General features: G+C 42.6%; 1 protein-coding gene across 2 annotated transcripts in view; it reads right to left on the bottom strand.

The window, feature by feature from the left end:
• LOC111863164 (protein spire) overlaps nt 1-21,720 on the bottom strand; it is a 65,083-nt gene extending 43,363 nt beyond the window's left edge. For both annotated transcript variants that reach the window (XM_023849216.2, XM_023849218.2), the window contains exons 1-2: nt 21,460-21,720; nt 4,354-4,451 (exon numbers count right to left, since the gene is read on the bottom strand). In XM_023849216.2, coding sequence (XP_023704984.1) covers nt 4,354-4,451; nt 21,460-21,619 — 258 coding nt within the window. In that variant the 5' untranslated portion in view covers nt 21,620-21,720. The remainder of the gene's footprint in view (nt 1-4,353; nt 4,452-21,459) is intronic.
• Between the last annotated feature and the right edge of the window lie 307 nt (nt 21,721-22,027).

Genomic DNA, 22,027 nt, shown 5'->3' with positions numbered 1-22,027 from the left:
TAGCAATAAAAAAACTTGCATGTGTTACTTAAGAGACTAAAGTGCCGTATATTACTGTTTATACACAAAAAAGATACTGCGAAAGACTGTTTAGAAGAAACGTTTCTTTGTTCAACGTGAATACAGGCCAACGTTGAAACGACTATCACAAATAAACAAGCACAGTTTACTTTAAGGAAAAAATCTGTGCAATGAACGGGAAATTCAGCTCAGCAGATTTAACGTTGTTTTGATATATAACATACGTCACTTGTACAGTTCTCACAGATTAAGGCACTGCGTTACTTTATCGAATTAACTCCGTATTCGTTGTCTCTACTAAGTTATAAAGTGGGCGCTCAATGAATGGGCCGTCAGGATCTGCCAGATGCCACAGTCATGAAACCGCCACTTCAAAATTCCTCGCCTTTCTAATCAAGAAGTGATTCTTCTTTTGCCTTTTTTAATTAGACGTCTGCTACGCCATAACCTTGTCAACAACTAAACGTACTTTTTTTTTCCTTGGCACTACAGCCCCAGTGGGCCTAGGCCTACCTCCATGAACTTCTCCGTTCACTTCGGTTTTTCTAGATCTTACACATTCGGTAGGACTCCTTGGGCGGGTGATGAGCTCGTCGCAAGGCCTCTACCTGTACACAAACATAGAAAAACGCACACACACAAACTAAACATCCATGCCCTGAGTGGGATTCGAACTCATGATCCCAGTTTCCATGCCTTACACTGCTCCAACTAAACCTATAGCAGTAGTTAAACATAAAATGCCCTAAAGGTCGATTTACCAGGTTATACTCACCTTCCAGGCGAATATTACTTTATGTACAAACAAATGCCAGTTAAGTACACATAATACAAAAGCTGGTAGAAACAACTGATCGTGTAACCACAGTGTAATCTACCCACCCATCCATCTACTCGTATCTACGACTCTACAGCCCTCTATTGGACATTGGTCGCTTTTTCAGATTCTTAAACCTATACACAGTCGGTAGGATTCCCTGGACGGGGGATCAGCCATTCTCATGGTCGCTACCTACACACAGAACAACACAAACACTGAATAAACGTACACAGACATCCATGTCTCGAGTGGGATTGGAACCCACGATCCCAGTGTTCGAGTGGGAGAAGACGATTCATGCCTTAGACCGCGCGGCAATTGTGGTCGGCAGTGTTACCATCTGTTAAAATAAACGTCTGAAAGCAAGTGAAAATAAACACAAATGCTTCACCGTCTCGGTAAGGCAACTTGTGTGACGCCCGATATTATAAAAGATGGCGTAAATAGTAATGTAGTTGTTATAACTCGTCGACTGTTTCGTTAACCGACCTGAATATAGTGGTGAGATTAATAAATACATTCTGCCTCTGTGATTTTATTAAAGTGAAACACATCTCTGATCTCCTCTGTACACACCTTTTCCTTTTCAGCATTTCATTTTGTTTGCTGCAAGAATGTTACCTGGACGGTTTATTTTTCTTTCGTGTTTTCAAAACACTGCGATATGACGCTCCAAAAGACGTGTATTCTGTTTACAGCCATTTCATAAAAATACATGAATGTCAGTTTGGGCGCGTTTCTAGGTTCAGAAACAAATACTAGAGATTTGGAAATACTGCCAAAACTCGTGCTCTGTAGCTGTCGTGGAACCAACTGACGAAAAGGCTTCCTGCTACATATTCAGAAAGCGATTGTAACTGTGAGGAAAATGAGATATTTTCACGCAAACAGCCATTCGTTGTATTGATCACTCTAGCACACGTGGTCGTCGTGTCGTCTGTAATAGAGCCCGCCCACGCCCTACAGAGGAAGGACACCACGCATATTTATAACGAACAATGAGAATTATGCGTGGGGTGTGGTCAATTTGCTGAATTATAATTTGTTCCCTAACACAACGACTATAGATCTCAATGGATCAAGGTCGTCTGTCAACATAGAGCACTTTCTCCACATCTAAAACACGTTCGCGATAGCTTTGCAAGTTTTTACAGCATAGCCGGAACTCCGAAGGAAAATCACGGCTATAAAACTTTTGCAGCAGAGAGTTTCGTTTTAAGTAGAGAGATTACGGTATCCTGGTTTATGCAATTTTTTAAATCAAAGGACCTTACCGAACTTCATTTCTCACGTACATGTAAAAGACATAAGATATTATCATACGTCAAGTGAATTACAACGCAACAATTACATTTCAAAGACAAAACTAAGGCTCTTACACTGACAACTAAATATAAAGCATTTCTCCCCAAAGACGAGGGGTACAACCCTACGCATTCTTAACCTCGCCATTAAATGAAGGTGCTGGGTTATCTACCTTAACATTTCGTTCGCTTTAACGCCGAGGAAAAGGCCCATTGAATAATATTCAGCGCGGCCTCCACGCAGGTCTGGGCTCTATAACGAAGAGAAATATTCCTGCTCCTCGTAGTGAATCAAACCCCAAAGCTGGTCATATTACTGACTAAGCTACTCCGGCTCATTAAAACAAAGCCTAATGCCCCTCTACTTAAGCACCAAACCATGAAGACATTTTTGGAGATTGTAAATAAAAATCCACGCATTCTTAATCCCGTATTATACAATCGAAACGTTAATTCTTGGCAAAATGCGACTATGTGAAAATCCATTTAAATTTTAAAACGCACTCAATTCTGGGGTGAATCTGGGACGTCGCGTTGCTGAAATGAATGTAATGAACTACGTAATATGAATTGTTAAATTAATCATATTCCAGCAAAACTGTCTATCGGTTTGACTTTTTCAAAATTACTTGAAGAATTTATTTTCCAATTTTATCCACATCCATGGATTGCCTTCCTTTCTAACAAACGTAAACATTCTCATGTTGGAAGAAATAAATTACGCTTATAACTGGAACTTTCCGTTTTGATGCAGTTTCATATATGCTGATTTTAGGACGCGAGGAAAACATTCTTCGTGGGCTTTTTAACGAAGTTTTCGGTACTGAGATTATATAGCGTTGAATGGTAGAATGAGAGATCAATAATAAGCTGGAAATTGTTTGAAAGGAAGTGGCCGTGGCCGAAACAAGGCACTATCCTGGAATTTGCCTGGAAAGACTGAAAAACTTATAAAACAAGGTACTACTATGGAATTTGCCTGGAAGGACTGAAAAAATGACAAATACTTCTGGCCGAGATTCGAACCAAGAACCTCCCGAAGAGAATAATATTGCAAGGTAACCGAAACATGGTGTGATGGTGGGATAGGTTCATCGGGCTCAGGACAGAGACCGGCTGTAGGCTCTTGTGAACACTGTAATGAATCCCTGGATTCCACAAAAGATGGGAAACTTCTTAAAATGGTCAGTCCCTATACTACTGTGTAAGATTTTCCGAGATATACATTATTCGATGACTTGGCGTTCATAAAATCGTGCCTCTTCCCATTAACTTATGAAACACATACGCCTATTTCTATTTTTGTCAACTATCGTAGTTGTTGCCGTGTCGAATATTCCGCAAGATGTTGGAGCCAGAAGTCCATCCCTACTTCTGGTCCACGAGGAATTTCAGCAGCGGTTCAGTACATACAAAATGTTCCACTTATACTGTGGCACTCCGATCCAGCTGGAAACCAGGAATCAGGAACAAGGCCACAGCGTCAAGAGGAGGAATCAAGAGGTTGGTTTCCGTGATAAAACGTGACTTGGACGGAAGATAAGGTTGGCTACAAGCCACGTATCGATCGTAACCAAGCTGTTATCGAACAGCTACCAAAACTGTGGTTCCCGCGCTCAAACTGCTTGATCAGAACAACGGAAACAAGCCGCAGGTTTAAGAAACGTTGCAGTCCAAGTCCTGTTATTCTGCCACTTATACGCGTCCTGGATGAAACGCATCGCCCAGGTGGAGGGCTCTTGTGAACACGGTAATGAAACTTTGGGTTCCATAAAATGCTAGGAAGTTCTTGAATAGTTGCCAGAATTAGATAACAGTTTCTGAAGTAGTTCAGAAAGCGGTGATTGTGGATTCGAATCCCACTCAAGACATGGATGTCTGTGTGTGCGTTTATTCTATGTTTGTGTTATCCTGTGTATAGATAGCGGCCTTGCAACGGGCTGATCGCTCGTCCAAGAAATCTTAACGTCTGTGTACTAAGATTACGAAACCGAAGAAGATACCAGGGCTCAACAAAGGGCTGTAGAACAACTAATGAATGATTGAAAATAAAAGCCGGTTTCTGCATCTGTTAACATTGCTCGGCAATATATTCATGCAATATTCAAACACGCACGAAGAAAGAATACCCAGGAACATAACATAAATGATTGTACTCTTATCTGCGAGCAGCAGGGGTTGAAACTTTTGACGACTGCGTAAGCTTACCTGCAACTTCGAGAAGTCGACTTTAATGAGGCGTCGGGTGGGTTTGCTGCCGCTGGAGGGCTCTGCCCGTGGGTGCGATGGCAGGTCGGCTGGAACTACTGCAAGAGAAAGCGAAGACTGTCAAAAGCAGCCAAACAACTATGTGATGCGAACGTGTATCATAAATGACTACCTTCATGAAGGAGCTCTGGATTCAAGCGCCATTACAATTCAAAAAGACAATAACGAGACTTGTATTTTATATCACCGAACTTTAGATTCTAGGAAGGAAAATACAGATCATATATCCCTGCATAACAGTGTGCCCACGCATATATTTAGGTCTAAGGGAGGTAATGAAAGGGGTACGCGGTAGTGTAGTTGGTTTATGCACTACGCTACAAGCCGGAAGGTCGCGGGTTCCAGTCCCGATGAGGTGGATTTTTCTTTTTCAGTTTACCTAATCCTTCCAGCCGTATTATGGCCATGGGGTGGACTCAGCCTCTAACAGAAATGAGCACCAGGTATCTCCAGAGGGGGGGAACATGAGACTGTCAACTTTACCGCCATCTGTGAGCCGATAACCTCTCACAATCCTATGGGCCTCCACGGCCTGTTACAGAGATAAAAGAGCACACGTAGTAAAGAATAGCAGCGGCACGCACACAAGAAGACTACATAGGATAACACCTATACAGTGTGGAAACAAGAACTAGCCGCTGCAGCACTTTAGACATAGGACGAGTAACCCTAACAATTTTAAATTTTAAAATTTAGAGAAATTTTTTTAAAGATTTTAAAATTAGAACTAAAGATTTTATAGTGCTACTACAGGAAAGTCAAAATTAACGTGTGTAAAATAATCTATAAACCAGACAGATATCAACGAAGTAGATGTTGATAATAACAAGGAAAGTATTTTAAATGTTAAATTTTGGGCTGGGTGCAGTGTAACAGCAACGTGAGTGTTATACACCTGATGATGGCCGTCTGAGGCCGAAACATGTAGTGTAGGGGAGCAAGATCAAGGACACATAATATATTGTTTGCACTAGGGACGGAATTTGTATCATTATATCATTTAGATAAAAGAAAAGAGGATAGTGAAATCTGGGAGGCCGTGATGAGATGGACATGAGTATTGTTATGGTGGAGAGACAAGAATGCATATACAATTTTGGTGGGGTAATCGCTTGGGAAAAGTCTATACGGAAGAGTGAGAAAGAGATTTGACAACGACATATAGATGGATCTCAGGAAAGTAGGTTGGGAAAATGAGAGGTAGTTAGAAGTAACTTAGTATGGTATTCATTGGCGGACTTGCGTATTAATGATGCTGAACCTTCGTGTACTGCTACCAAAGTGCTCCTTGGTTCTTGGGCAACTGTGGATTACATCACCTACCTATTTCGTATAAAGGTGAACACGCAGAACAAAAACATACGGTACAGTCCATCAATCATTCCTTGCCTAAATTACGCCTAAATTACCTAAAGGACCTATGGGGAGACGAGATAAGAAAGTATTTTAGTGTGTGAACCTGAACATGCAAGCGTGAAATGCATTACACCGCCAGCTGGGCGAAGTCACATAACAGAAATCACAGGAACATTGTTCTAGCCAACTACGGCCCCCGAACACATTGTAACACCTCAACTGCCATCCTCAGAACGTGTAATGCAATACAAATTGCCTTCTTCCACTCTATGAGTTAGATTTTTCTTGACGTGTGTCGGAACGCTGGTATTCTCTCAGGAGTAATCGTTCTGGGCGTAAAGAGGTCACGAGAGAAATGAAAGAATTGTGTCACTGCAAGAAAGAAGATCCAGATAAACTGCTTTGAGTCACAAGCACAGAAAACTAAAAACAGACCAATATTGTTTCTCGTTATCTTTCGCGTTAAAAATATTGCCTTTCCGGTCTCCTTCACAACCGGCATGCGTCTCCAATCCTGAATGTGCAATTCATCACACTAAATGCAGAGCCGATAGTTCTTCGGTCACGCGTTCAGGGAGCCGAACCGTAAGAATTCTCTCAGAATCTCACTTTGCGCCAAGATCACAAATAAAGCTCAGAAGCAGCGGCCTCCGTAGTCTAGAGGTAACGTTCCCACCTCATGACTCGTGGTACGCGGGTTCGTTGAATTTTTAAGGGCAGAAAAATTCAGGGAACAAGTCCTCCAGGAGGGACTTTAAGCCGTGGGTCCCGTGTCGTAGCTTTACGACACGTAAAAGAACCTCATATCTCCAAAGGAGGTCACTGACCTAATTTAATGACATTTCCCGCCCAACAGTAGTCTCTAACGCCTCTGATAGATGGGGAGCATTTTAGATACTGCCACGACAGTAGAGGCCGAACTCGCTGGCTCGGTCGGGAATGATGGTACTCACCAATATCGGTAGGGTATAGAGACTGGTAGAATATCATAGAGGGAAGCACAATGGACCAATACTGGTCTCAGTGCATGGGGAAACCCACCCTCTCCAATAACTAACTAACTAACTAACTAACTAACTAAGCTCAGAAGAACTATTCCATACTACTAAAACAATGTTCTTACAGAACCCAGACTAGCTACAAACATAAAGTACGTTGAAGAAAGCAGTCTTCTGGGATTTGGCACCGTGTATATGTGGTGTTAACCGACGTTTCGGAGGAACGTATCGCCCCCATCTTCAGGGTAGAAGAAAAAGTATAATAAATCTGCAAGCGACCACACCGTGAGAAACTGTGCTTTACAGTTTCTCACGGTGTGGTCGCTTGCAGATTTATTATACTTTTTCTTCTACCCTGAAGATGGGGGCGATACGTTCCTCCGAAACGTCGGTTAACACCACATATACACGGTGCCAAATCCCAGAAGACTGCTTTCTTCATAGTCACCGCCGTGAAAGCCTCAAATCTTACATAAAGTACGTTGTTTATCTGCTTATTTACCCTATTATTATCAACGAATTAAGCGCCAGAAGGGATTGAGACGGAAGAGTTCGCTACCAATTTAATTAAATAATCACTGCGTGTGCTTGGAAGGAAGGCGAGACACTATGGATAAATTTGTCTGATAGTCTGTAATTCGCGAAAGTTACTGCCTCCTGAAGAGGTGCTAAGAATTTCTATGACCGAGGAAATGTTTTAAGATTAGGAAGCGCGAGAGGAAACCAGCATGCCAAAATCTCAGCATTAACATTAACATTCCTTGTTTATCCTTTGGCGCTACAGCCCCAATTTGGACCTTGGCCTACCTGCATGAAACTCTCCGTTTCACTTCGGTTTACTAGAATTTAGGCATTCGGTAGGACTCCTTGGGCGGGTGAGCAGCTCGTCGCAAGGCCTCTATCTGTAGACAAACACAGAGAAATGCACATATACATGCAAGCACTAAACATAATGCCTTGAGTGGGATTCGAACCCACGATCCCAGCTTCCGAGCGAGCGAAGACAGTGCTCGGCTACCGTGATCGGCTAACATTAACATTATATATCCTAAAACAATTCAAGGATATTTACTTCCTACACCCCATCGAGTCACCCTTTTTCAATCGGCTATTAAGTCGTACTGTGCTGTGCCACCGTAAGCTTACTCAGTAAATCCAGCTCAGCAGTTGAGAAACTGTGACGTTCGAAGCGGCATAAATTGATGTCCGTGTATTACAGAAAACCTATGGGTATTATAATACCAAAACAGTCTAATGGTTGAAACACGAGGCCTGCTACCGATAAATCGTTATGAAGTCACTTCAGAAACGAGTCACCCCTATAATGAATCCCTGCATGGTGCCGCAGATAGGTGAGTGTCAGACGAGTTTATTCCACAATATGTAACATTTTTCGGGAATGATGTAATGTCTATTTTTTTACTCTTCTTTATTTTAATTTTCTTTAAATACCTTCTTATTAATTTAAATTTAAAATCTTTAAATTACTTTAAACGTTACTTTTGTCATTCCTAGCGCATGCGTAGAGCCGTCCGAATTCTCATCTAACATCTGAATGAAAATAATTCGGAATGCGTTGGAAAATACATTATCCATTTTACAGGAACAATCTTGGTTAGACTTGAAAGGATTCTGACGATGGTGTATACTGTACTTCTTTTGGCTTATTTTGGACTTCACCCATCGTCTGGTATACAAAAGACAAAAAAAAACACGACGTTTCGGAGACTGGATCTGTCTCCGTCTTCAGGTGGATAGGGAAGGATAAACCTACTCAGTTGGGCCCCTTAGAAAGAGCTAGTCTCAATCTCTGGATCGTCCAGTGATTGACACTAGTCTCCGAAAAGTCGTGGTTTTTTTGTCCTTTTGTCTTTTATATACCAGACGATGGGTGAAGTCCAAAATAAGCCAAAAGAAGTACAAGAGCAATCTTCTTTCGTTTCTCTGAGCACTTCGTGTTTTACTACTGTCCTTTACACATGTAGTGCATCCGATGGACACGTAGCCAGCCAGCCAGAATAAATCTTCAAGTTTCCGGTAAGACAGGCTTACGGCAAAGACCATTACGAAGAACATAAATTGATTAAATACTTACATACCAGTGGAAAGTCCTTATTTATTACGTCAGATATATCTGCAGATAACGTACTCCTAACTTTCAGTGTTTAAAGACTAGACCGCTGTAAAAATAGCGCACATATGTACTTCGTATACGACTGGCCTTAACTAAGTTGCCTTAAAGAAATCTGTTGTGGCACGGCAGATCACTGTTGGTTACTGAATACCGAACAAAACTGAAATTCGTATGACCGGTAAAGCCGGTATCGAGAAAACTTATATCTTCCCTTTGGTCTCCTGGTGCGTGTATCCTGAATATGTCACTTATGTGCTTTTCTTTAGGGATATGACCTCCATAAATTACTAAAATTTTGTTTTGGGGCCCATATAAAAGACCCCAGTTTTTCGAGTTGGAATATTCATATTCACCAGGCACCGAACTTAGACGGATAAACTCTTGAATGTCGAATAAAGAGCTAAAGCTATCCCTGTAACAACCCATGAAGGCCCATAGAGTTGTGAGACGTCGAGGCTCCCACATTTTCTAGATAATCGGTTCACAGATGGCGGTGAGGTTGTCAGCCTTATGCGCTGGCCGCCCTTTACCCCCAGGATGATTCCTGGCACTCATTTCTGTTAGAGGCTGAGTAGACCCCAAGGCCATAATGAGGCTGGAAGTATTAGGTCAATCGAGAAATCTAATGACCTCATCGGAAATCGAACCGGCGACCTTCCGGTTTGTAGCATAGTGCCTCAACCAACTGCGCTATGGCATGCGCCGAATATGGTTTTCTACGAGTAATATCTCTAACCGTTAAGGCGCTAAAGGGGCGTACATCCATACATAGAGACGGGATGAGCTCTGACAGCGTTGTTAAAATAAACAGCAAATTAGCTGAAGAGTGAAGAAAACTACATGCTGAGAGATGACTAATCCGTAATCTTCAATGAATATTATTAGAGTCATCAAATTCGCGAAAGTAGGCGAGACATGTAGGCCCATGAAGCAATATGGTGGAAGAGAGCATTCAAAATTATAGACGGAAATTGTAACGGGAAGCCCACGGGGCACAAACAAACAAATTTCGTGGCTTTAGTCCGAAAGCGAACTATACCAACCGAGCAACGGCCGCTTGTCGGCGAAGTCAGTGGCCCACGAGGCACATGCGAGGATAATATTATAATATACCAATAATATAGTATGATGGTGTGGATTGGGTTCAGCTGGAGCGCAGTAGGTGGTTCTTGTGAACAGGATGAAACTCCAGAGTTCCATAAATCGCGGGGAATTTCTCGACCAGCTGAGTGACTTTTAGCTTTTCAATGAGGAGTTATTTTTGAGCTCATGAAAGTGAACAGAACGGAGAATCGCGACAAAAATGAACAACACTAGACACTTGGGAAGAGCGAACGTGAAGAGAAAAGGTTTAGCTTTGCAGCAGACCGACGGCAAATAATTGGATTGCCCTGGCGGCGGCGTCGGCTGAGGTTTAAAGAGATACGTCGCTTACGGCTGGACACACAAACACGTGACACGGGGACAAGTCTTCTGTGTCTGTTCTGTCAAGAACCTCTTCTGATGACCGCTGCTTAGACTCCCGTAATTACGACTGCCAATCCCGATTAGCTACGTAAAACGCATTCCACAGGTAAGCGATTCGAATAGCCATTAGGGAACCTCTGTGTCTGGATTTTTTCCGTTGTTTCCCTCCTCTCGCCAGAAAAATACAGGGTCAGATCTAACATCGTCACACTCATCATTAGCAGCGTCGAAATGTAAGTTTCGTTCTTCGTAGGGATGTCTTTCAGGAAACTTTCCGCATGTTGGAAATTAAGTTTAATTATCGGCGATTCAAGCAGTTCTTGCTTCTGAATTACGAGAAAATCAGTCACGGTAAATGTTAACCAAAGGGAAGACTGCATAGGCCAGAGGACCGAGTTCGTAGCACTGAATAAGAGGAGAACGAGAAAAGTAAAAGGAGAAAGACTAAAAGTAATTAAATTGATCTAATTTGCAACGTTTTCATACAAAGAATGTGCTGTTATTCGGTTTATTATATAGAATTTTTTACTACTATGAAACAACTTTCACGATTATGCCACAATATCAGAAGAGACCTTGAAGTTTATGATGTGTTCACTCTGGACAAGAAGGCAAAATCAAACATCAGCATGCGCATCATGATTGTGATCAGAGCATGTGCTGCAGTGCATATGACATTTACATTACTAAGGATTTGCGGTCAATTAGCTACGACGATAAGTTCAGCTTCTATTGAAGACTACTCTCTGCTGAGAAGTGATTTTGTCCGGGTTGCTAGAACTTTACCTCCATCTCTAGCAACTAGAGATCTGCTTGCTGGTTGCTTCGACCTCGAAAAAGAAGGCAATACATTCCTCCGAAACATCAGTTCTACCAGACTAAAATGCGTCATATCGCAGAAGACGGAATTCTTCGTAGCCAGCGTAATGAAAACTTCAAGTTCAATAAAATCTGTGCTTGCTACTGAACAATAGTTCATTTGGCAACGTCAGCGTACAGCACTCTTTTTGGTTACCTTTACTTACTCATGGAGCTGAGCCCTTCTTGAGGAGCCGCCAATTCTGCAGTTACTCAAGAATTTCCCAGCATTTTATGGAACCAGAAGGTTCACTGTCGTGTTCACAAGAGAACTCCACTGGTCCCTATCCTGCGCCACATCAATCCAATCCATCACATCCTATATCTCTAATATCCATTTTAATATTGTTCACCCACCTAAGCCTTGGCCTTCCCAGTTGGCTATTTCCTTCCTGCTTTCCAACTAATATCCTATATGTATTCCTCGTCTCCCCCATTCGTGCTACATGCCCTGCCCACCTCATCATCCTTAACTTGATCATTCTAATTATACTTGGAGAAGAGAAGCTCCTCATTATACAGTTTCTCCAACCTCCTGTCACTTCATTTTGGTTACTTTTATCTTCTACAAATATTAAAACATATTAAGTCCGCTATTCATCTTAAGGTTTACTTTTGGGGCGGGGGGGGGGGTATTTCGATATGCGTTCAGTATCGAGAATATACAGAGTCGGCTGTTAAGATGGAAACATAATTATGAAAGTGAAAGTGTTCGGATGGAATTTGCCTATAGGGACAGAGGAAAGACATAACCTCAGTCAGGACAGCTGGTGACTCGATCAAGATTCGAACCGAGCGTCTCGCGCATACAAGTCCATAGCGTTACATTTTGACCAGCCTCCTCAGTCTAAAGAATTCATGCCAATGTTTAAAATTTGCGTTTTGCTCATCTACGTTTTTTCAAAATATGCATAAATTATTCTGTTAATGAGTTTCTACAAAAACTCGGTAATCACAAGAGCTTTAATAATGACGTCAGCTTACGTCGCCCGCAAACGAGACCCAACTAAGCAAGTTCTTTGGTAACGAAACTTGGTTACTGAACTCTGAGGAAAAGGGCAGTGGACCAGAAGTGGGGTTTCCTCTTCAGAACACTAAATTGTGATTGATCACTGTAACAGGCGCAACCTTTGAGCTAAGAATAAAAGCTTTCGGTCTTCAATATGGCCGGGCAGTAAATCATGATTATCAAGGAGAAGGATATTTCGTACAAGAAGTGAGGACATGGTCTGACGTCAGCATTGTCCACTTCGTTCCTCACAACTGCTGCAGTAAACAGTCGTTTGCTTCAGATGATTTCCACTATGCCACCGCTACAAAACCACACAACAGGGAGTACCGAATGAAGTTCATGGATCAAGTAAAATGTGAGAAGAGATGGGCTTCTCTTTGGCAGATTTCAGGGGGGAGACTGAGTGTTCTTCAGCTGCCTATCTCATAAAACCGACAATAGTACAAAACAAAATGTTTTGAAGAGAATATTATTCCGTATTATTTATATAACACAGACCTTAAGAACTGCATCAATATTTATTTTTTCTGTTTAATTTACCCTAATGCCCAGGCGGGATTTTAAGCCCCATTTAATGATCCAAGTTCTAACGACTATTTAAAAGAGTGTTTCTCAACTGCCGGGCCGCGTCAGTTATACTGGGCCCTTGTCTTNCCCCCCCCCCCCACTGGTTCTACAACCCCCGTTGGGCCCTGGCCTCTTCTTTCAGTTTCATGATCATTTTTACAGACGGTAGAACTCCTTGGACGAGTGACTAGCTCGTCTCAAGGCCTCTACCTAAACACAGGACAACACAAACACAGAATAAACATACACCAAACATCCATGCCCTGATTGGGATTTCAACCCACGATCACAGGGTCCGAGCGAGCGAAGACAGTTCATGCCTTAGACCGCCCGGCTACTGTGACCGGCCACTCGTCTTATAGAAAAAAGAATTTACCGGGCCGCGGTCTGACAAAATCTAAGAACCACCGATCTAAAGGTTTGCGACAACAGCTGATTCATTATAAGGATAGCATGTTTGGTATTTTCCAGTGCCTGGGGGTACATATACACAGCGTTTTGGAAACTGGATTCGTTTCCATCATCAGGTGTGGGGGGGGGGAGCGAATCCTATTAAGTTGGAAGGGTTAGAAAGATATAGTCTCGATCACTCTCCAGCGATTTTACTAAGAACATAAACGTATTTTAAACTTTTATAGACATTGCATAGCTTATACTCGTATCTGAACAAGACTGAGGGGAACAAATAGGCCTCTCGACTGCTTATTACATTTGAGTTCAATACAATTTATGATATCACGAACAGTTTATTAGCTTAACTGATTCAGTCAACAGATTTTTCTACGTCCCTTCGCCCGAAGAATACAAATTCAAATCAGGCACCAAGAACCGAAAACAACTGTAGGGCTTAAACTTTACATTCAACGAAATATGCCGGGGGAGGGGGCTTGTGTTAGTGTTTTACAAAGATGAGGAATTTCTTTAGCCAAGTCAAGACGCTCGATTAGTTTTCTTACGAACATTCCGAACCATAATGTCACACTGCGAGATAGCATTCGCCGAATAGAAGTTTCTAGCTCTAAGGCGGCTAGATTCAGCAAAACGCTTCGATCCAACCCATGAAAGGCGTTTGCTGGCTCAGAATGTACACTGAGATGGTTGTGCAGCGATCCGCATTCCGATATCATGTGGATTTATATGTATATTTCCCTCTCTAGTCACTGGTAGCTAAGCGCCATCAGAAACCAGAGGTCTTGAATTCCGTAAGCGAGGAGAAAGCAGGGAAATTTTACAGGATATTTCCCCTTTACATGCAAGATTCAGGCCGTAAACATGGTGAACTCGGAATACATGGGTGAAGTTAAGACTGCATGTGCCTCTCCACAGCTACATATTATAAATATTTATACGGACTGACAAACCTCTCATGTACACGGTGAATATGACGGCACAGAAACCCAGTACACAAGCTGAATCCGTACGAAAGCTTACATGTTTACATGGTAAGAAATCATTAAATATTTTTTTTACGTAAGAATTCCGACATTTCATTCTAAGTCATAACATGAAGTCATCAATGCCTACAAGACGCCTATCAATAAAAGTTGGCTGTAATTATTTTTAGAAATATAAAATGAGTAAAAGTATAATCGTTCTACACAGCGATACTGGGTTCTCGGACTTTATCCATCGTCCTGGTTTTTAAGATAACTAATAAAAAAACACGACGTTTCGGAAACTGGATCTGTTTCCGTCCTCAGGTGAGGGAAAACACCTATTCTGTTGGGTCCCGAAACGTCGTGTTTTTTATTAGTTATCTTAAAAACCAGGACGATGGATAAAGTCCGAAAACCCAATATCGCTGTGTTATGCACCATCGTCAGAATCCTATAGTAATAATCGCTCTAGTAGATTTTTCGTAACCTCGCCCTACCAACTGTCCAGAACTAAAATAATGACTCTACAGCACCCACACTTTGTTGCGTGGGCCTACTAGGAGAAGCTTATATGTTTTCAGTAGTCATAATAAAGTGTACAGGGCGATCATTTACACCCTCGCGCAGAGAAATTTAGAAATTTCAAATACAGAACTGACTTACAAAGGGAAATGTGAATTTGCGTGCAAATATTCCCAAAGACGTTTCTCGCGTGACTTTAAACACCAGACCACGATAAGCTTCGCGCCCCAAACCGACGCTACTACTCAGAAAATGGTCTCCAGAGCAGCCTGAAATGTAGTAATGAAGACAAAAACGTCTACATCTGCCAGGAATGGAACCCTAGTCGCCCAACAGGCACACATTTAGTGTACTTATTTCACAATCGCGAATGGCTGTCTCTGCAGAGAACCGGATGTGCAGAATGACGCAAGACTGCAGCATTCTTCCGAAAGATGGCGTCTGGCGGAGTTGAGATTACTCTGGAAGAATTTCCCAAACAGCGCCGCTTGTCTCACACACCGCGAATAATGTTACGGTTCTCCAGATTTTTTCACACGATCTTTCATTATGTACTAACCCTGACAACTCACGCATGACATTATATAATGAAATTAAAAGGTTTAGCTTAATTTCGTCCGTAATATTTAAAAGCCGCCTCGGTCTGCGTATCTCAGTCACATTTTATGATGCAAGACATTAAAATCTTTTGTAAATCAGTTCGGATTATTTTCATGTAACAATGTAGCTACAGCTGTTCTCGACAGCGGAGTCCATAAAGTGGCGGGCTATGGACAGGATGGTCAGCGCTCGGTACGGACGATGAAAAATGGAACTTCCATCTTATATTTAAGGTTCACTTCTACTTTGTTCACAGATCCCATCAGAAGCTCACAATATATAGCGTCGAATGAATGAATGAATGAATGAATGAATGAATGAATGAACGAACGAATGTTGAGAGTGATGAACTGGTAGCAATGTGGAAGAAAGCAGTCGCAGCCAAATTTAAGATATTAGCCTTGCATTTGTTGGGGGGGGGCACAGGAAGTCCTCGAATACCTTCAGCCAGGACAGTATCTGTCTTGTTCGGCATTCGAACCCCCAGAATATAAGTCAGAAGCGTTACTGCTTGAATGAAACCGCTCAGTGTCTATTTCAAGGAAGTCTGGCGGTTCCTCAACGTATATGAAGACGCTTTCAGGGTACCGCACTTTTAGAAAGAATTTTTCAGACTACTAACCAACCAANGTAATCTGTAGGCAGCGCATGAGCTTACGCTAGTGTGACTCGCGGCACTCAAGGACAAACAGATAAGGGTCTCAGCTGACAGGTACGTATAGTGCGTGGACCTGCAAGAAGACCACACTTTTCTCGGGCCATTATCTCCGTAACCGTTCAACTTTGGACATAGGTGTTTTGGGTTATATCGGCATACTTTAACATAAGGAACACCCTCCCGAAGTTTGGCACATTCCTCCTGGGACACCCTGTATATATATATATTCTTCTCCCCCCCTCTGTTGTTACCTTTACCTTATCCTCCCAGTTCTATTTCTTTCTTTCCCTCTCTGTCTCCTCTGCATATATGCATCTTAAATTCTGACTCCTCTCGAAGACTCCAGTGCGACTTCTCTCACCCACTTTCTTCTGTTACCTAGGCAGCGGCCTTCATACCTTTCTAGTCCTATTATTCCTCCTGCCTGTTTTAAATTCATAAGTTATGGCGTAATTTATCTTCATTCTTAGCTTATGGCAACATTGTTGAACCATATCTTGAGTTAGATGAATAGAGTTCACCCCAATACACCCGAAGTCCATTTTACGAGTTTCTTTTTTACTCACACCTAGGAATCAGAAGTCTTGCCTTCCTATTAACATTGTTTGCATTTCTCTTATCTCCGACACGTGCTACATGTTCCGCTCACCTCATCCGCGGAGGCACGATAACTGATGAGCCAAACGTGAGATGAGAGACAAGTCGCAAATTTCATTATCAAGGATCCGATACTGTGCTGCCTGATCAGGTCTATCACATATCTCAGGAGGCGGTGACAATGATCATGGAGCAGTGGTGGAATGATGACTTCCAGGGTAAAACTGAATAAACTCAATAAAAACATGGTCGAATACTACTTGGTCCACTAAGAATCTCTCATAAAATCACCCGGAATTGAACCCGGGGCTCCGTGGTGAGAAGCCGGCGCCTGATCACTGGTGGAAGGTACGACTTATGAAGATCCTCACTATACAGTTTTGCCCAGCACCTTCCATCTTGGAATCAAGTATTAACCCTAGCATTTTGGTCCCAAATACTCTCAATCTACGAGTATGTTTCTGTCTCCTAGTGAAACATCACGTTAGACACCAGTACAAGACAACTACAGTCTGATTCGAGGGGTGACCTGTCATTTACAGGCCTTTGCAAATCCATAATCCGGTTAGCGATAAGGTCCTGGTACGGCGAGTCAGAGCCTCTCAAATTACAAAGTACGGAAGTGTTATCCAAGGCTCGGTAAGTGTTAAAGTCAGTATCGAAAGCCAATCACAAAAATGCGCTGCTATTATACCTTGCAGGAGAGCTAATTAGCTTAGNGTTCGGCAGAGATTCAGACGCCTCAAGAATAGAAATGTAGAGCGTTAGCGCTAAGACCAACCCGTTCGGCAGAGATTCAGACGCCTCAAGAATAGAAATGTAGAGCGTTAGCGCTAAGACCAACCCGTTCGGCAGAGATTCAGACGCCTCAAGAATAGAAATGTAGAGCGTTAGCGCTAAGACCAACCCGTTCGGCAGAGATTCAGACGCCTCAAGAATAGAAATGTAGAGCGTTAGCGCTAAGACCAACCCGTTCGGCAGAGATTCAGACGCCTCAAGAATAGAAATGTAGAGCGTTAGCGCTAAGACCAACCCGTTCGGCAGAGATTCAGACGCCTCAAGAATAGAAATGTAGAGCGTTAGCGCTAAGACCAACCCGTTCGGCAGAGATTCAGACGCCTCAAGAATAGAAATGTAGAGCGTTAGCGCTAAGACCAACCCGTTCGGCAGCGATTCAGACGCCTCCAGAATAGAAATGTAGAGCGTTAGCGCTAAGACCAACCCGTTCGTTACGAGAACATCATTATGTAATAATACTTATAACGGTAAAGTTGTCCCTATGCTTAGTTAATTAAGCACTATGCCATGAATGGCGTATTGGGAAGTGCATGTATAGATCCACATTTTCTTGATCTCGGCACTAGTTGGAGGTGAGTGGTCAGCTTCACGCCCCTGCCGCTTTACCTCCGGGGAAAGAGCCTCAGGTACCCACTGGATAGGAGGCTGGGTGGACCCCTGGGTCGGTCTGAACGACATGGAGAAGTGAAAATTCTTGACCCTACTGGGACTCGAACTCCGACTCCTCGGTCTTCCAGATCGTAGGCGGTCACTATACCGACTACTCTATCCCGGTTCACAAAAATGCCTGTATCATCTGCAATTTGAATACGCGGCAAAGTTAAGCTTTGGAAATCATGTCGACAAAAAAGTTACGTTCTCGAAGAGCGCCGGACCAGACGAAAGTCGGGGAATACCTTCTAGCATTCAGTTTAAAATCGCCTGTCTTTCGATCTCTCTAAAAAATGTACGAATCGAAAAAACAACTATGGTTTCATGTGTTTTGTAAGGGTATTAAACTTGCGCTTTCACCCTAAGGGAATTACATACACTGCGGGTGTTTGGGAGCAATGTGCTGAGGATAGTATTCAGACTTAAGACAGTAAGGATGGAGAAAACACCATAATGAAATCTTCACGGTTTATATCCATCGTCAGATATTAGTAGGCAAATGAAATGAAGGAGGATTGACTTGGTGGGCCAAGCACGTAGCATGAGAGATGAATTCGATATTTTATCCAGAACACTTGAAAGAAAGAGAGTACAGGAAATACTCTGGAGTAGACAGAGGTACTTATACTCGTATAATAACAAAATTGATTCTACAGTTATCGGTTGTGAGCGAGCGGCCTCGATTCAACTGACTGATGAAGGAGTCCATTGATAGTCATGAAGGTTCGGACTGCACAAAAAGCTTATCATCTCTTGACAGGTGAGCAGCTATTAAGGCCCCACACAATACAATGCTACCCACTTTCGTTATTAACCAAAAGTACCCAGTAAGAAACTATTAATACAGAAGCACGCTGCAGGTAGACTGCAAAATATCCTGACAGGACGTCAGCTAGAACATGGTGAATGACGGACTGATAATCAATACAGGCTCTGATGGGGCTTCCGACACAGTAAACTGGTATCTGAGTCCTCGGAGTAAATCTGCGCCCTTCTCTTACAAAATTTAGACTTCACGTCATGATGACGTAGATGGGGCTGGAGATGTATCTGCAGACATTATATACTTCCATGGAGGTTAGTGGTCAGCTTTATGCTCCGAGCCCTGTATTTACGGTACCCGGAAGATTGGTAGGGAGATCTAAATTTTGTGGTGATGAGAGATGTTCCTGTCCCTCCTGGAACGAGAATTCCAGTCCGTAGCCCGTAGCCAATAAGAGCGCCCCGTCCGCTTAACCCCCGAGAAAGAGCCCCCGATACCTACTGGACAGCAGGTTGGGTGGACCCCTGAGCCGGTCTGGACGAAAATTCTTAACCATACAGGGACTCGAACTCCAACCCCTCAGTCGTCCAGCCTGTAACCAGTCGCTATACCGACTACGCTAACCCGGCTTCACATACAAATCCAATAATTATTAAATTCTAATCTTCGAGAAGAATGAGAATAATTTATCTTAGAAATCATTTATGGTAAAGCAATTCGGCACAAACGACACCAATAAATAAAATTATTAATAAGGTAAGGTAACTTTCAGCCATGTTTTATAATACTTCTCTTAAAAGAAAATAAGACTTACGATCGCGTACCATAGAAACTTTAGAACACGTGGACGAATTCGCATTCTTTTCTCGGTCCCGAAGTCATGGTATCAGCTATTTCTTACAGTCTAAGATGCTACTGAATATCATGGTCTTTTGTGACGTGAAGCTGTGTGTTTCGCAGGAACCTGCTATCTCCATCTTTAGGGCAAAAAGGTGTCTACTCTGAAGACGGAGGCAATGGGTTTCTCCGAAATCTTGGTGCCTAACCTAATTACACGGCGCCACATCCAACAAAACCATGGTATACATGCTGACCGCCGCAGACCTCACCGTCATCTGTCACTGGGGTTAGAGGTACCTGTTACTGGCAAAGAACTGACTAACGGGTTTCCGGCAGACTTCGACCTTGTAGCTGCACTCTGGTCCTAGCGTCCATTCAAGTTTCTTTCAGTCGCAGCTTCTGGAACTTAACCTAAATACACATTGTTCCACAGTACAGTATTGATTTTACCAGGGCTTAGTGAACGTATATCTGTAATTACCTCAACTGCAAGCCAAATTTCTGAAGCAAATTGATGAAATAATTCGGTTCTTCCAAAACAAAGACCAGGGACAGAGTCAAGTATGGAAAATATATTATTATATATTAAATGTAGATTTAGCCTGATTCTTAAATTTCAGCTGCGTGTTAAATACTCTAATTACACTAGCAAATTGTATCGCTGGCCGTACTTCTAGAATATAACATGCTTTCGGGCTAAATCCTCCCCTCTCCCCGCAAAAAGACTAGATTCATTTTAATCAGAATATTTCTATAAGTTCCGACGTTACGTTGCTTTATTCTAAAACTCCTGACACAAGAATTTAATTATGTGGAGAATGTTTATAGTATTTGTATATTTCCATATGGTTACAAGTTCTATAAAAGCAGACAGCCTGATACATAATTAAAATATTCAATGCAGAATTCTTCTCGTCAAAAAAAATTATTTTCATAGATATTCAATTTTACTGCAGCGTATTTTATTATACTTTATCTGTAAACGGAAGTAGGCATTTTGAAACACTCTCTATCTCTCTCTGTTAAATTAGTTCATAAATTTTTACACCGAGGAAATCCCAGCAGATATCTAAAAGACGGTGTATTTTTTTTAATGCTAGTGGGGTGGGACTAAGTCCCTTGTACTGCGGCCACTTCTGGCCTATTGTACCAGCCCAAGATGATAGGTGAGGGTGATTGTGGAGCAATTGGTGGAATGAATATTGGCAGGGGAAACCGAAGTACTCGAAAAAAACCTGCCCCGGCGCCACGTTGTCCACCACAAATCCCACTTGACCAGACCCGGGATGGAACTCGGGCCGCCGCGGTGGGAAGCCAGCGACTAACCGCTTGAGCTATGGCGCGGCCCATTAAAAATACATTGTAACTGACTCTACTCCAAACTGAGTAATGAACCAAATGCAAGGGCTTTCGGGCTCTTGTAAATTCCAAAAATGCACCAATGCGTAACCGTAAAACTGCACAACTAACAGCAGTGGGTAAGGACTTTATTTAACGCGTGGTTCTTTCGGGTTCATCCACCAGGTTCAGTCTGGTTCGTTACTTACGACACTGTACCAAATAAACAGGTTATATACCTCTGAATGATAAATTACAAGAGGGGTACGGACTGCCCCGATGTGCAGATTCGTCGAGATTTCTCTTCATGCAAAATATCGCGATATGAGTTCATCTGAAAACAGGATACAACAGTTTTATGCCGAGCACAACACAGCTATTCACTGGAACACTTCTCGCAGAATTTATGGAACTTAGAAATGCGAACAAATGACAGGAGATGATCAAGGTGATAAGTGTCTGGAATCGATCTAAGGATCTCCCGAGTGAAATGTGACTTATTTCAACTTACTTGAAGAATCCCAATACTCCCGTTTCTGAATGACATCTTGCACGTCGTCATCCGGTTCCGGTGAAGTTCTGGAGGAGAGATCAAAATGTCCCGTAGGACACACTTCACCCGGTAACATCCCAACAACTGTCCTGGGATTACCACCCACGGCTAGCAACATTTTCACAGCCCCACACACTCAATCCTCTGTCATCACAGCATTATCATCACATCGAGCGGCGCAAACACAAGCCAAGGCTTCAACGATCGCTGCCGACTAACAGTCCAGGGACACATCGGTCTGGCCATCGCGCCGGTCGCTGGCTGCTCCCCACCCCCGACCTTCCCTGCACAACGCATGCGCCATCAAATTTGGCATTTCGGTATTTTGGAACTTGTCACCAATTCTCAAGGGGCTGATACTAAGAGCTCTTTCGCAAATGAGATTGTATATATGGAATAAGAAAGACTACAATGGCCTAAGGAGGAAAACGCTGCTACTTTTAAGTGAAGGCTTTAGAAAGGGTTCAGCACTGAACAAACTTCACAGAATAAGAGTTTTATTAGAGAAGATAACAGTCGCTCGGCT

The sequence above is a fragment of the Cryptotermes secundus genome, unplaced genomic scaffold (assembly GCF_002891405.2).
Source record: "Cryptotermes secundus unplaced genomic scaffold, Csec_1.0 scaffold265, whole genome shotgun sequence".
NCBI classification, from domain to species: Eukaryota; Metazoa; Arthropoda; class Insecta; order Blattodea; family Kalotermitidae; genus Cryptotermes; species Cryptotermes secundus.
The sequence above is the reverse complement of the archived record's forward strand: the minus strand, read 5'-3'. Positions and strand labels throughout refer to the sequence as shown.